Source organism: Aulonocara stuartgranti (assembly GCF_965226115.1).
Source record: "Aulonocara stuartgranti genome assembly, chromosome: 7".
Taxonomy (NCBI): Eukaryota; Metazoa; Chordata; class Actinopteri; order Cichliformes; family Cichlidae; genus Aulonocara; species Aulonocara stuartgranti.
In genome coordinates, this window is record NC_138945.1 from 11,297,501 (window position 1) to 11,311,248 (window position 13,748).

Here is a 13,748-nt window from a genome sequence, read left to right on the forward strand (position 1 = left end):
ATCATTTTGTACAACACAAAATGAAGACAAAGTAAAATAAATTACATTACAAATAATTAGTAAACAATATTTTCAGTGCTAACAATAAAATACCTGTTTGCTAAATATGAATTCTGAATGTTTATTAAAAGTGTTGTTATTTTTTATCAACTTAACCTAAAGTGATAACTTATTCAAATTTGAAGTATTTTAAATTAAATTGGTGAGAACAAATAGTTATAGTAGTAATAGTTATAATTAGAAGTAGCATGTTAATCAGTGAGTGTTTGAGGTGTTAGTAGATGTCTATTTGAATATAACTTGTGTAGAGCTTCATGCTGAGTCCTTATGTTAAGCCAAACTGGCAACATATTTTCTGATAAATATTTTTTTTAATTTCATGAATTTTTTTAGGGAAGATGGGTGCATTAATTCGAAACAAAAAATTATGTTCACTTCTAAGCACAACATGTTGTGTAACTTGATGGCTAGGATGATGTCGGAACCACCAGACTCAAACTATGTTGATCTTTACTGCACCTCTATCATGCAGAAGTGTTGAGTTCCACCCTCTAAAGTTTCTGATGACAAACTGCTTATAAACTTGAAGGTATAAAATGGATGTTTTGAAGTTGAGGTACATAAAGTCTTTTGATGAGAGGATTTTAAAGCGACATCAAGGCTGAGTGTCTAATTTTCTCTCATTACATAAGCATCATCAGACTCCAACACCGACACACAGGGTGGCTTTTTTCTGCGGCTAGACATGTTTCCTGAAGTTCCATTAGTACTTACAAACAGCCAACCCGTTACTCACCCTCAGACAACATGGCCACCAATTTTTGATCCCTGTAAAAACATTTTCCCACCATCAGTGCCTCCACTATATTGAGAGTCAGACAGTTTCTGTTGTTGCTGTCTGTTTGTCCTTTGTTTTACATCTACAGTGATTTCTACATGTGCATGCCACTATTGCATGTTATGAACTTGTGTCCAAACTCTCTCCTCTCTCTTGTAGTTTAAATCTTTTTTTGTGTTTACAGTCTCTCTGAAAGTGTCACCTGTTACAACCTTAATTCCAAAGGCAGTTCAGATTCAGTCCCAAATTTTTCCCAGACACATTTCTTACAGCCCTGGTTGATTGAACAAGGAGGCCAGAATCCATATGGCAAAAACTCCTGTCTGGCCCACTGGACAGCTTTGGAAAACATGAAGGAGAACATGCATTTTAGAATTTTAACTGTATTTTAAAGTATTACCAGCCTTTAATCAAAATAAAGACCTCTTCCAAGTAATATTTACAGAATTAGAAGACAGAAAATTTCCTGTTTTTGTCTGCAGTTTTACGCAATTTAAAAAAATTGTAATGTAGCGACAACAGATAAATCTTTATCTTATCTTATCTCGTCCCCTATTGGTGTATTTTGTAAATAACCTAATTCCCTCACTGTCTATGTATCTCCTAAGCATAAAGGATGAACTACTTATTTGTTTTATATACTTTTGTTTTGTTTGAGCTTAGTTCGGGAGTTATGTTTAGCATGTATTTTTTTGTCTTTTGGTTTTATGTAGTGATTAGGTACCACTGTTCCTTGTAGGGTGGCTGGTTTGGGTTTGATACTGTGAAGGTAGCCACAATAACTTTGGTCATGAATGACTGTGCACAACATCACACCATTGATGAGTCTATTACAGCCTGAAGCTCACACTTTGGCAGTGCACATTCTGTTCCTCCTTGCACAAAGGACCAGTTACTGGTCCTCCTAATGGCTTAAGGATCATATATTGCACTGTCCAGCTCTCCTAGAGTAAATGCCTGTCTCCTGCAATATCCTCCATGTTCTTGAAGACTGTACTCAGAGGCAGTTCTAGCAATGGGATTTATTAATGGGACCTCCTGGAAGAAATGGGGCTCCTCTGCCCCCTCTGTAGGGCTAAGGTGTTGTTTTATACAACCAGTAGTGACTCTGATCCTAGGCAAACGCAAAACTAATGAAACAGTGAAAAAAAAAAAAAGGGGGGGGGGGGGGGGGGCTTTTGTAAAAGCATTTGTGTTTTGGGAGTTGTCTCATTCTAGGGCACCAGCTGTTAATTTCACTGTTTGAATTTTGGATTCGTTTGTTGTAGTATTTTGAGTTTTGTACTATTTCACTTTTAGGCCTTAGTTGTTTAATTATCTTTACATGCTATATAGCATATTTGCTCATCTGTCTGCACACACATATGGACTTGAGTGTATGGTGAAACATTAAGTGTGTTTCACTGGAACTAAGAGGCCAAACATAATTACTATACATCATTACTGCACAATTACATAATACAACACCACAATTACAACACCACACCAGAATGCCCCCTTCACCCAACTTTACATTTAGCACACTTCAGACAGACAAGTACTGTCTCCCAGAAACTACCAAATCCAGACTCATTCATCGGCTTGCCAGATGGAAAACACATGTCCACTACTCTAGTTTCCAGTGGTGGTGTGCTTTATACTACTACATCCAATGCTTTTCTTTGGGCTTGGTGATGTAAGGGTTGGATGCAGCTGCTCAGCTATGGTAAGCTATTCCATGAAGCTCTCTACACACTGTTTTTGAGCTCATCTGAAGGCCAAATGGCGTTTGGGGATCTATAGTGATTGACACTACAGAAAGTTGGTGACCTCTGTGCACTGTGCTGTGGGATAATACAGTCAGACAGGTATAGTTCTCGTACCAACCATCATACCCAAACATCCCTGTCAGATTGCCAGATGGCCAAACATCTGATGCTTTGTATTGTGCTTGGTAATGCAAAGCTCAGATACAGCTACTTAGCCATAAAAATCCATCCCATGAAGCTCTATTTGCACTGTTCCTGAGCACATCTGAGGGCTACATGGAATTTGGAGGTTTGTAGTGACTGACATTACAGAAAGTTGGTGTTCTCCATGTACTACAAGCCTCAGCATCTCTTGACTCTGTTCTGTGATTTTATGTGGCCAACCATTTCGTGGCTGAGTTGCTGTCTTTCCCAATCACTTCACTTTTGTTATAATACCACTAAAAGTTGACTGTGGAATTCACTGAGCTCCTCAGAACTTGTGAGAGATTCTTTTAGAAATGTTTGTAAAAGCAGCCTTGCCTGTCTAGGTGCTTGATTATATACACCCGAGGTTATAGAAGTGATCTGAACACCTGAATTCAGGGATTTGAATAGGTGAGCAAATACTTTACACAATTCAGTCTATTCTTAGGTCTGCTTACTTTTAGTATAGCTTTTGAATTCTTTTGTTACAGCTGAGATTTAAATCATTGGGTTTTCAGTTTTGATACCTCTCATACTTTTCTTTTATCCTGTTTTCAAGTTTGCATGTTAGAATCTGCTGTCTATGTCTTTACTTTGTGTTTTACCTTGTTAGTCATTAGTCTCTTGCACTTAGTGTTTACCTTTACTTCCCACATGTCTTGTTTTTCTAATTAAGTTCAGTTCCCAAGCATATCCTCTCTGCCCCAATCACCCCTTAGAGTACTTATAGTTGCCGTCTTCCCCTTTGTCTTTGTCAGAACATCTGGTCTCCTTGCCATAGTGTCTCCTAGCCCCCAATGTGTTTTAGCTTCATGTCCTAGTAGTGTATAGTTTCTGTACCCTGGTGAAGCCTATTTAAATTCTTTAGTCTTCCTAATTCCTGTGCTTGGGTGTTTCGTTTGGTTTTTGTTCTTAATGCCGAAATGCGTTAGCCCAGGTTTGAGTCCAACCTGCAGGCTTTTGCTGTGTCTCTTCCTTTGCTCTCGCCTCCTCCTTCCTGTCTACTCTTCACTGCTAAACTGTGAAATAAAGTCAGCCCTCCCCCACCACCTCAAATAAAAAAATGGTAGCAGTGTCTCCATTCTTAGTTGCATCTGAAATTCTCTTGAGCAATTCACTTAAAAACTGGGAGTGAATGTTGAGGTTTTACTGTCAATCACAGCTGATACAGATGTGCATGCTCGGCACAGCTGTCTCAAGTCAAACAAAATTCGAGAAATGAAAAATCACTTTGGATCTCTGGGTTAGTTGGCCTTTTATCTAACCTAAATCAGCCACACATGAAAAAACAACTCTGCTGCTGTGCTTGTGGTTTTGCTTCATGCAGCAGAAAGTTAACATGTATCTATGCTACTGAAAATGGGTCCTCTCATAAATCCTGCCTGCTCACTTGTGGAAAATCATAGTGGAAATTTTTCTGCAGTTTGTCATGCTTTGTGTTTTTCGCAGATGTGTCTTTCTTATAGATATCATTTAAACAGACATGCCATTCTCACATTAAAGGTTGATTTTCTGATAATTATGCTGAACAAAACACACTGATGTTTAACTATGTAATCCTGGCAGAAAAATTAGGTCATGTAAGCAACATTGCGGTCACACTGCCAAGAAAATGTCAGACCACCGACTGAATCACTGCAAGTTTCTGCCCCATCATTCCTTAGTCACAGAGATATTTTCATCCAAATTCCCTAGCTTATAAAGAAAGTATAGGTAAACCAAACTAAATGTTCCTTCCTCAAAGGCTGATTGCAGCCTTTCCTGTCTGTTTATCCTGAGTGTTTTGGCTGCAAGCTTTGATTGGAAACTCAAACATAGAGGCAAGGAAAGGTCAAGAATAATCTTGTATATTGTATCCATTCAGTCATAGTTTAAAGTGAATGTTGTTCTTTGAGTGCCTGTATTTAGGGGCTTTTACATACCTGCTTCAATCTCCTCAGGTGTTTTCTTTTTCTTCTTTGATTTTGTCTTTTCGTCTTCCACCACTTCAGTCAGCTTGTCTAACATTTCAGCATCCACTTCTTCTGCTTGTCTCCTATTCTTGGTCAGTGTTTGAGGTTCTCTCACCTGAACTCCAGCGAATTTGTTCTCCTTTACATCTTCTCGACCGCAGATCAGGGTGCAGCACAAAGTCAAGCCGACCCACAATATCAGCACCTCAGCCTTCATTTTTTCAATGACGGCACAGTACTAACTCGGATGAAACACACCAGACGTATTCCAGGAACAGCCCCAAATTTTTAGCTGTAGAAATAACTCACAGTGAGAAACATCTGACTTGCAGATGCAGGGAGTCGTCTATCTTGGGTCACCAGAATTTGAGGTCTTTAAGGAAACATGAAAGGGTACGGTTCTGCAGAGAACAAATGGATGAGCTGAGGGAGGACAAGAGCGTCTCCTCCTCCCTGGTGGAGAGTCAGCATGGACACAGGAAGAAAACTTGAATACTGAAAGTTTCAAAGCAGTCTCCTGACCGTGCGGGACTGAGGAAACTGCATCTATTTGGAGTAGATTTAACCAGCAGCAGCAGAGCAACACACCTCCCAGCTTTCTCCTCCTCTAACTCCTCTCCCACATACTCAATCACATTTCTCCTTCATGGCCCTTCACCCCCTTTTTCCCCTCAACTTCTGAGCAGAGGGGAGGAGCATCTGCCACATGTGACATTCCTATGGGGAGGCAGGAGGATTGTCAGAAAGAAGTGCTTTGCATTTGTTTTCAGAGTGACAAGGGGAATAAAAATATACTAAACCCAGTGATATTAAATATCAGGAGTTTATAAACTCAAAGTGATTCAAAACAAACTGCAGCTCAAAATTCTAGAAAAAAGTATTTTTTCAAGTTTGCAATTAAGTTCAGTCTAATTCACTTTCATCTGTCACCTCTACGAACAACAAGATGCCTGAAAGCTACTATTATGTGTTTTACTTTATGAAACAGAGGTGAAAATCACATTTCCAAAATTTGACTTTGACTAGGAATACAATTGCATCATGGTACCATACATGTTCCTTCATAAAGCTCTTTCCTCTGACACACCCACAAAGAAATGCACACATGTCATCATTTCAATACACACAAATTTGCTTGCCCACATACATCTCATATGTGTGACCCTTAAGTGACCCCTGATCTCCTGGTTCAAACATGATTCTGGGGTCACTCTTATCGAGTCCACAGTCCTTACTGAAGGAATGACTATAACTGACTATAACATTCTTTCCTCCCATAAAACGATCTTTTGCACATTTCCTGAAAGTTAGTGTAATTATTATTTTTTGCCTACTTATATCAAGATGCAACCCTAATCTCCTAATCTCTGTTTCAACACACCTTATTTGAATAATCAAAAGGGTATCAAATGTTACAGCCATCTGATAACAAGGTCTTAATTTGAATCAAATGTTTTGGAGCAGGGAAACACAATGAAAAGCTAAAACAAACAGCCACAAGGACCAAAGTTTAGAAACACTGCTTTAACAGTAAGAAAAGTAGACTAACTGCACAATGTTTTACTGAGGCAACATATCAAAAAACACTATTTTAGTAAATATATAAAATCAAAATTTGTCAATAAATGACAAAATATACTTCTCCTGATATTAATGTACATATTTGCTAATATAGTTCTTCCAATTTAAGCATAGGATGCGGTGCCAATTACTGCTAACCGGATTTGGTTTCTGAAAGAATTGCTCGACCCCAAGGTCAAAAATGAGACAACGCATGGTGTCCTCTGAAATGTCTGTAGGTTTTTAGTCATCCTGGTCACGGTAGTCTAAGGAGCTTTGAAAGGAGTCCAGTCGCTTTCTTTCCAGCCTCCTTACACTGTCCTGGGAGATCTCCCCCCCAGATCATCACTGAGCTTTTGGCCAGTGTATGATGCAACCTAGTAGTGTCAAATGGACTAGAACAGCGGTCCCCAACCCCCGGGCTTCGGACCGGTACTGGTCCGTGAGTCGCTTGGTGTCGGGCCGCGAGAGTTGAGGCTCAGGTGTGAAATGGTTTTCAGGGTTTTTATCGATTTTCAGCGTTATTTTGTTATCGTTTTTATCGTTAACTGGGTCTTTACGTGTGTTATGAATAAATCTTCTTTTTTTTTGGTACCGGTACTAGTTTTATTTTGTTGTATTTATCTGCGACACCTTAAAGGCCGGTCCGTGAAAATATTGTCAGGCATAAACTGGTCTGTGGCGCAAAAAAGGTTGGGGACCGCTGGACTAGAACATAATGTCCCAGAGATGTTCTACAGGATTTAGGTCAGGTGAGCATGGGAGCCAGCCAGTGGTATGATTCCTTTGTCAACCAGGACCTGCCTGCATACTCACATGAGGCCAAGCATTATCATGGGTCCAAGGATTTTCTTCTGATACCTAATGGGAGTCAGGATGTTATTGGCTAGTCTGTAGATATCTGTGCATCCCTCCATGGATGTACCTCCCCAGACCATCACTGGCCCACCACCTACCTGTTCAAGCTGACTGATATTACAGGCAAAATAATGTTCTCTACAGTCTGCAAATTCCCCTGCTGATTAGACTTCTTATAGAAAGTCTTCTAAGAAATAAATATACAATGTTAACTTACAAAAAAAAACAAATTACAATTGTTGCCATGGTCTGGGTAAGTGGTTGTGCAGTTTTTCCAGTGTCAACGACTCCACTTCCAGGTGGAGTTCTTATCAAGTGCACCTGCAGTTCACATCTGATGATGATCCACCGACACTATTTAAGCCCAGCACTCACAATCGGTCTTTGCCAAATTGTCTGCTAACCACATTAGTGCTTCACCAAGTTGTTGCATTTCAAAGCCAATTCTTGCTTATGCTTATCACATATCTCCTTGTGTCATTAGTAAACTCACTCACCTGGCTGGATGCTGTTCACACTGCTTAAACATTTGTTTTGCTCCATCTCTTTGTCCTCCTGCCACAACTACCTAGAACCACTGGATCAATCAGGGTGGACTTGTGTAACTCGGCACTGCCCTTCTGGAAACTCACCCGGACCTCTCTGCCTCTCCCTCACATCACACTCCACCTGCGAGCAAGTAAGCCTGGAAAGTTAAAATGTATTAGTTCCCTGGCACCTCTCACAGTATTCCTCTGACGTCTCTCTCCCTCTGTTTCAGTGACCTCCACTCTCATTTTGCGAGCCACGGCTTTCCCCACATCACATTTCAATTCATAACTTGTTTCCCAAATTCACACTGCTACCTGCTGGCTTAGTAAATAAAGCTTCATTAAAAATCTACCTGTTGTCTCCTCACTTGCATCTGCTTTGGGCACACTTTCCCAGATCAGCCTCTGCGGCTGTGATAATAGTACTTAAGAGCTATTTCAGAAAACCACAACAATTCTTTTCCAGAATTTTGGAAACATCTTGTTTTACATCTTGTACAGCTCCTTTAACTAGCCCATTTATCACCATGCCTAGTTCTATTACAGCAAAACTTGGAAAGTCATTGATCCAAAGAACTCAGCTGGGCCTGATAATCTAAACCTCTATCTTTTAAAGCTTGCAGCTAATTTTATTACTAAGTCTATTACTCGTGTTTAAAAAAGAAGAAGAAAAGGAATCTGAGTAGTGTAAGGGTAGTGTACGGCTGTGATAGGCAGTGTAGGACCCAATGGTAGGACTCAGAATAACTAAGAGAGGCAGCTTTATTGCTGTTACTTAGATACTCTCAAAGATATACAAAACACCAAAACTTACACAAGGGAAAAACTAGGAACTAGAAATTAGGTACTGAAAAATAGGGAACTAGAAAATTTGGAAGCTAGAAGGGAAACATGGGAGACACGGGAACACACAGCAAGAGGGGACAACATAACAAAGAACAGGAGGAAAAAAGACAATATACACACGAGAGGAGATATGGGCAAAGTGGACACACCGGGGCCCTGTTTCAGGAAGCCGGTTTGGAAAACTCAGAGTGAAAAACGACACTCACGGTTGAGTAACCCCGAACTGTCCAACTCGGAATATTCGGTTTCAGAAAGGCTGATAACAAGTAGTTCAATCAACGCGGAGTTGCCCTAACCCCAAGTTAAGCACGCGCACGAGGATACATAAAGCCCTGATTAGTGGAGCACAGATTAAGCGAGTCACCATGGAGACGGAGGGAAAGAAGGCGCGGTCAATGTATTTTACAGCGCTTGAGGCCGAAATTCTGATGGCAGCATATGCCGATAACATGCAAATCTTGCAGGAAAAAAGTAACACAGCCACAGCTGCGAAAGAAAGGGAGCATGCATGGCAAAACATAGCCGACAGAGTCAATGCGTGAGTGTTAATTTAAACATTGATCTAGGGATTTCCACCCATTTAACACGTTATTTTATCATATGTTATTTTATTTGTTATTTTATACATTTTATGTTGTGATGTGATGTGAGCGCAGGTGCAACCCAACAGGCCCCAAACGTGCCTGGCAGCAAGTAAAAATGAAATATAAAAATATAGTCCAAACAGGTAAGGTGTAATTGTATTATGAGCCATAGTGCTTGGTCTGTTTGTCCGATGTAAATCAATTGCAGTTAGAGGCTACATTAATTTTCTTTCTGTAAGCACTTATTGAAATTATCTGAGCACATTACAAGTACATATTTGCGTACTCTGTATGCTCAAATGTGGCCTGTTATAGCCAACAGAAAAAAAGCGGAGGCCCAAAAAACAGGTGGGGGTCCTCCACCACCACTCACAGAGGCTGAGCAGTTGGCCCTCAGCCAAAACAGTGGGCGCCCTGTGGCCGAAGGCATCTCTGCGGGGACATCCTCTGAGTCAATAACCCCGCAAGACACAAGTGCCTACATAGGGGGTAAATTCAAAATAATACATGATGTGCATACATCCTTTCTTCACAGTCACCTTTGCAGTGCTACTCATTCATTTGATAAACTCTTTACCATAATGGATTATTTTGTAGTGAAGTTATTTTCCTACTGATTTTGCCTTCCCTCAGTCTTGGTTGTCTTTGAGAGCATAATGACAATGAAGTGTAAGGTGATTGGTAAATGTTTGTTAATTGCCATTTGGTCCCTTGTAAGTTATAAGTGACCTGTATAAACCTCATATTCTATCAGTTGATGGTGGTGGTGTACTGCATCTGGTGCAGCCTCCTGTTGAGCCAGACCAACATGCAGTTGTGAGTAATACTCCACAGATTAGATGAGTTTACAGTAGAACAGCAATGTTGTCTATTTCTTTACTACAGGAAAATAATGAAGAAACATTGACAGCTGTTACAGAGGAGGAAGCAACAGAGACACTTTATGAGGTTTACATCTTTTAATACTTTGTGTACAGGAAATACAGGCGACCAATAAAGCCAGTTGAACAAAAAATCTGTTTATTCTTCTTTCAACATGTTGAGGTGATGGGTCAAAAGAAATGATTGTGACATATGGTGTCTCTGACTGCGCTTCCATCTTGTATGTCCGTGGGAGGGTCAGGATGTTCATGGTTTGGATCACTGCTGATGTTTGGTTCAGAAGGACAGTGTTCTCCTCTAATTGTGGCAATGTTGTGAAGAATCACACATGCCACAATAATGTCACATGCCCTTTCTGGGGTGACCCTGAGTCTTTGCAGGCACTGGAACCGGGCCTTAAGCATTCCGATAGTCATTTCAATTCTGGCTCTTGTCCTGCAATTAGCCAGATTATATCGCTGCTGTGGGCCCGGTTCAGGGTCAGGGTAAGGGGTAAGCAAATAGGGTAAACATGGATACCCCCTATCACCAAGCAAGTAGCCAGTGAACTCTCCTAAGACAGAAGGATACACTTCAGTTCAAATGTCCCTGAAGCAATTGGTCTTTATATATTTTAAAGTATTCTCAACTCACCATGTCCAAATTTTGTGCTCAGTGTACATTCACGGAATATTTGTGAGTCATGGACAGAGCCTGGCCACTTGGCTTCCACATTTGTGATAATGTTGGCAGCATCACATATGATCTTCACAGTGCAGAGAACACAAATTAGCATCCATTACTATAATGAAATAATTTGTTAGTTTGAAATGCTACAGGGAACTATGTACCTGTACATTACTGCTGTGGAAAGACTTCCTGTTCACATAGTCTCCTTCATTTACTGAAGGAGCAATGATTGGAATGTGAGTGCCATCTGTACAGCCAATCACGCCTGGGAACCGTGAAAATAAATGTAAAATTTAAGTAGTAGTCCAAGTATCACCACATCATGAATTAAGTTTTGGTCATCCTGATACCTGCAATTTTGTGGAATCCCTCTTTGATAAATCTTGTGGGTCTATGACCGGGGAACACCACAAATGAGTACAGGAGACGTTTCAGTGCAACTGTAACATTCCTGACTGCCCGACAGACGGTAGCCTTGGAAACGTGCTCAGCTTCACCAATATTATACAGAAAGCTCCCGTTTGCAAAAAACCGAAGTGCAATACAAATAATATGTACAGAACTGAGAGCATGTCCGCGATGTGTCACATGCGTAATATATGGCCTGAGGATGTTATCCAAATAACTTATAGATTGTGCTGAGAAACGGTGACGTTCGCACAGAAAATCATCAGGAAATGATAAAATGTCCAAACGCGCTCTAATCACTCTCTCCCGGTGGAGAGCTCTGCGGAGAATTTGGGCTTCGATATCTACCGGCTCTTCAAGGAAGGGACACGCCATGTCTGAGACTTCCTACTGTCAGGTTTCCGACAAAGGGGCGGAGACAGTCAGGGTTAGTTGTGGTAAACCTGCTAGGGGGCAGGTTAGCTTCACGGCGTGTGTCGTCATAGTGACTCACTCAGGCTGCAGCTGAACTCGCTTTGTGAAACCGAAAACCCAGAGTTTTCGTTAACTCAGGGTATACTTACTCAGTTTTTCCACTAAACCGGCTTCCTGAAACAGGGCCCTGGAGAACACAGGTGAACAGAACCTGACTAATGAGGAAAGGGAAGCAAAACTGAAATAATACACACAAGATGGGAGCCTATCAGAATAACACGTGTGCTGCTTCCTTTCCCACAATTCCTCCTGGGAAAACACGCATACAAAGGCAGCCGTGAGTACTTAGCATACCGGCAAACTGGCACTAACCTTGCACATATTACTGAGACTGACAGGAAGTCACTCAACAATCCAGCGTCGAGGAGCTCTCAGCCACACTGTTTTGTGGCCGAGGCTTGATCGGCACCAGGTGTGTGTGGAGATTCTTGGGTGTGACCGGTCAGCTGGCAGGGCCACACCCACCAGGCCTGAAAGTGTCTGTCATGACCGCACTCTCACACACACGCACACACCCATACACACCTGCCAGTACACAAACAAGGAACACAGGACAGCAGCAGTGCAGAAGACACAACCCTCAAATAATAATAATAATAGTCCACACTGTTCACGGACCCCGAGTCCCTGGACCCGGGTCCGTGACAGACACAGGGAACTGGGGAGATAAAAGGACAAAGCAAACTGGACATGAGAAAGGGAACAGACATGAAAGCAAAAAATGAACCAAGAACTAGAAACATAAGCCTCTCAAAAACTGAACATACAGTGACTTGCAAAAGTATTCGGCCCCCTTGAACTTTTCCACATTTTGTCACATTACAGCCACAAACATGAATCAATTTTATTGGAATTCCACGTGAAAGACCAACACAAAGTGGTGTACATGTGAGAAGTGGAACGAAAATCATACATGATTCCAAACATCTTTTACAAATAAATAACTGCAAAGTGGGGTGTGAGTAATTATTCAGACCCCTTTGGTCAGAGTGCAGTCAGTTGCCCATAGACATTGCCTGATGAGTGCTAATGACTAAATAGAGTGCACCTGTGTGTAATCTAATGTCAGTACAAATACAGCTGCTCTGTGACGGCCTCAGAGGTTGTCTAAGAGAAAATTGGGAGCAACAACACCATGAAGTCCAAAGAACACACCAGACAGGTCAGGGATAAAGGTATTGAGAAATTTAAAGCAGGCTTAGGCTACAAAAAGATTTCCCAAGCCTTGAACATCCCACGGAGCACTGTTCAAGCGATCATTCAGAAATGGAAGGAGTATGGCACAACTGTAAACCTACCAAGACAAGGCCGTCCACCTAAACTCACAGGCCGAACAAGGAGAGCGCTGATCAGAAATGCAGCCAAGAGGCCCATGGTGACTCTGGACAAGCTGCAGAGATCTACAGCTCAGGTGGAGGAATCTGTCCATAGGACAACTATTAGTCGTGCACTGCACAAAGTTGGCCTTTATGGAAGAGTGGCAAGAAGACGGCCATTGTTAACAGAAAACCATAAGAAGTCCCATTTGCAGTTTGCCACAAGCCATGTGGGGGACACAGCAAACATGTGGAAGAAAGTGCTCTGGTCAGATGAGACCAAAATGCAAAACACTATGTGTGGCGGAAAACTAACACTGCACATCACGCTGAACACACCACTGTCAAATATGGTGTGGCAGCATCATGCTCTGGGGGTGCTTCTCTTCAGCAGGGACAGGGAAGCTGGTCAAAGTTGATGGGAAGATGGATGGAGCCAAATACAGGGCAATCTTGGAAGAAAACCTCTTGGAGTCTGCAAAAGACTTGAGACTGGGGTGGAGGTTCACCTTCCAGCAGGACAACGACCCTAAACATAAAGCCAGGGCAACAATGGAATGGTTTAAAACAAAACATATCCATGTGTTAGAATGGCCCAGTCAAAGTCCAGATCTAAATCCAATCGAGAATCTGTGGCAAGATCTGAAAGCTGCTGTTCACAAACGCTGTCCATCTAATCTGACTGAGCTGGAGCTGTTTTGCAAAGAAGAATGGGCAAAGATTTCAGTCTCTAGATGTGCAAAGCTGGTAGAGACAGACCCTAAAAGACTGGCAGCTGTAATTGCAGCAAAAGGTGGTTCTACAAAGTATTTACTCAGGGGGCTGAGTAGTTACGCACACCCCACTTTTCAGTTATTTATTTGTAAAAAATGTTTGGAATCATGTATGATTTTCGTT

General features: G+C 41.5%; 1 protein-coding gene across 2 annotated transcripts in view; it reads right to left on the minus strand.

The window, feature by feature from the left end:
• The window catches only part of aebp1a (AE binding protein 1a), a 25,305-nt gene extending 19,926 nt beyond the window's left edge, over positions 1–5,379 (minus strand). Inside the window, exon 1 of one of the 2 annotated variants that reach the window (XM_082540733.1) lies at positions 4,695–5,379. In XM_082540733.1, the coding sequence (XP_082396859.1) occupies positions 4,695–4,941 (247 nt within the window). In that variant the 5' untranslated portion in view covers positions 4,942–5,379. The remainder of the gene's footprint in view (positions 1–4,694) is intronic. The other variant, XM_082540732.1, reaches the window with a different exon arrangement.
• Between the last annotated feature and the right edge of the window lie 8,369 nt (positions 5,380–13,748).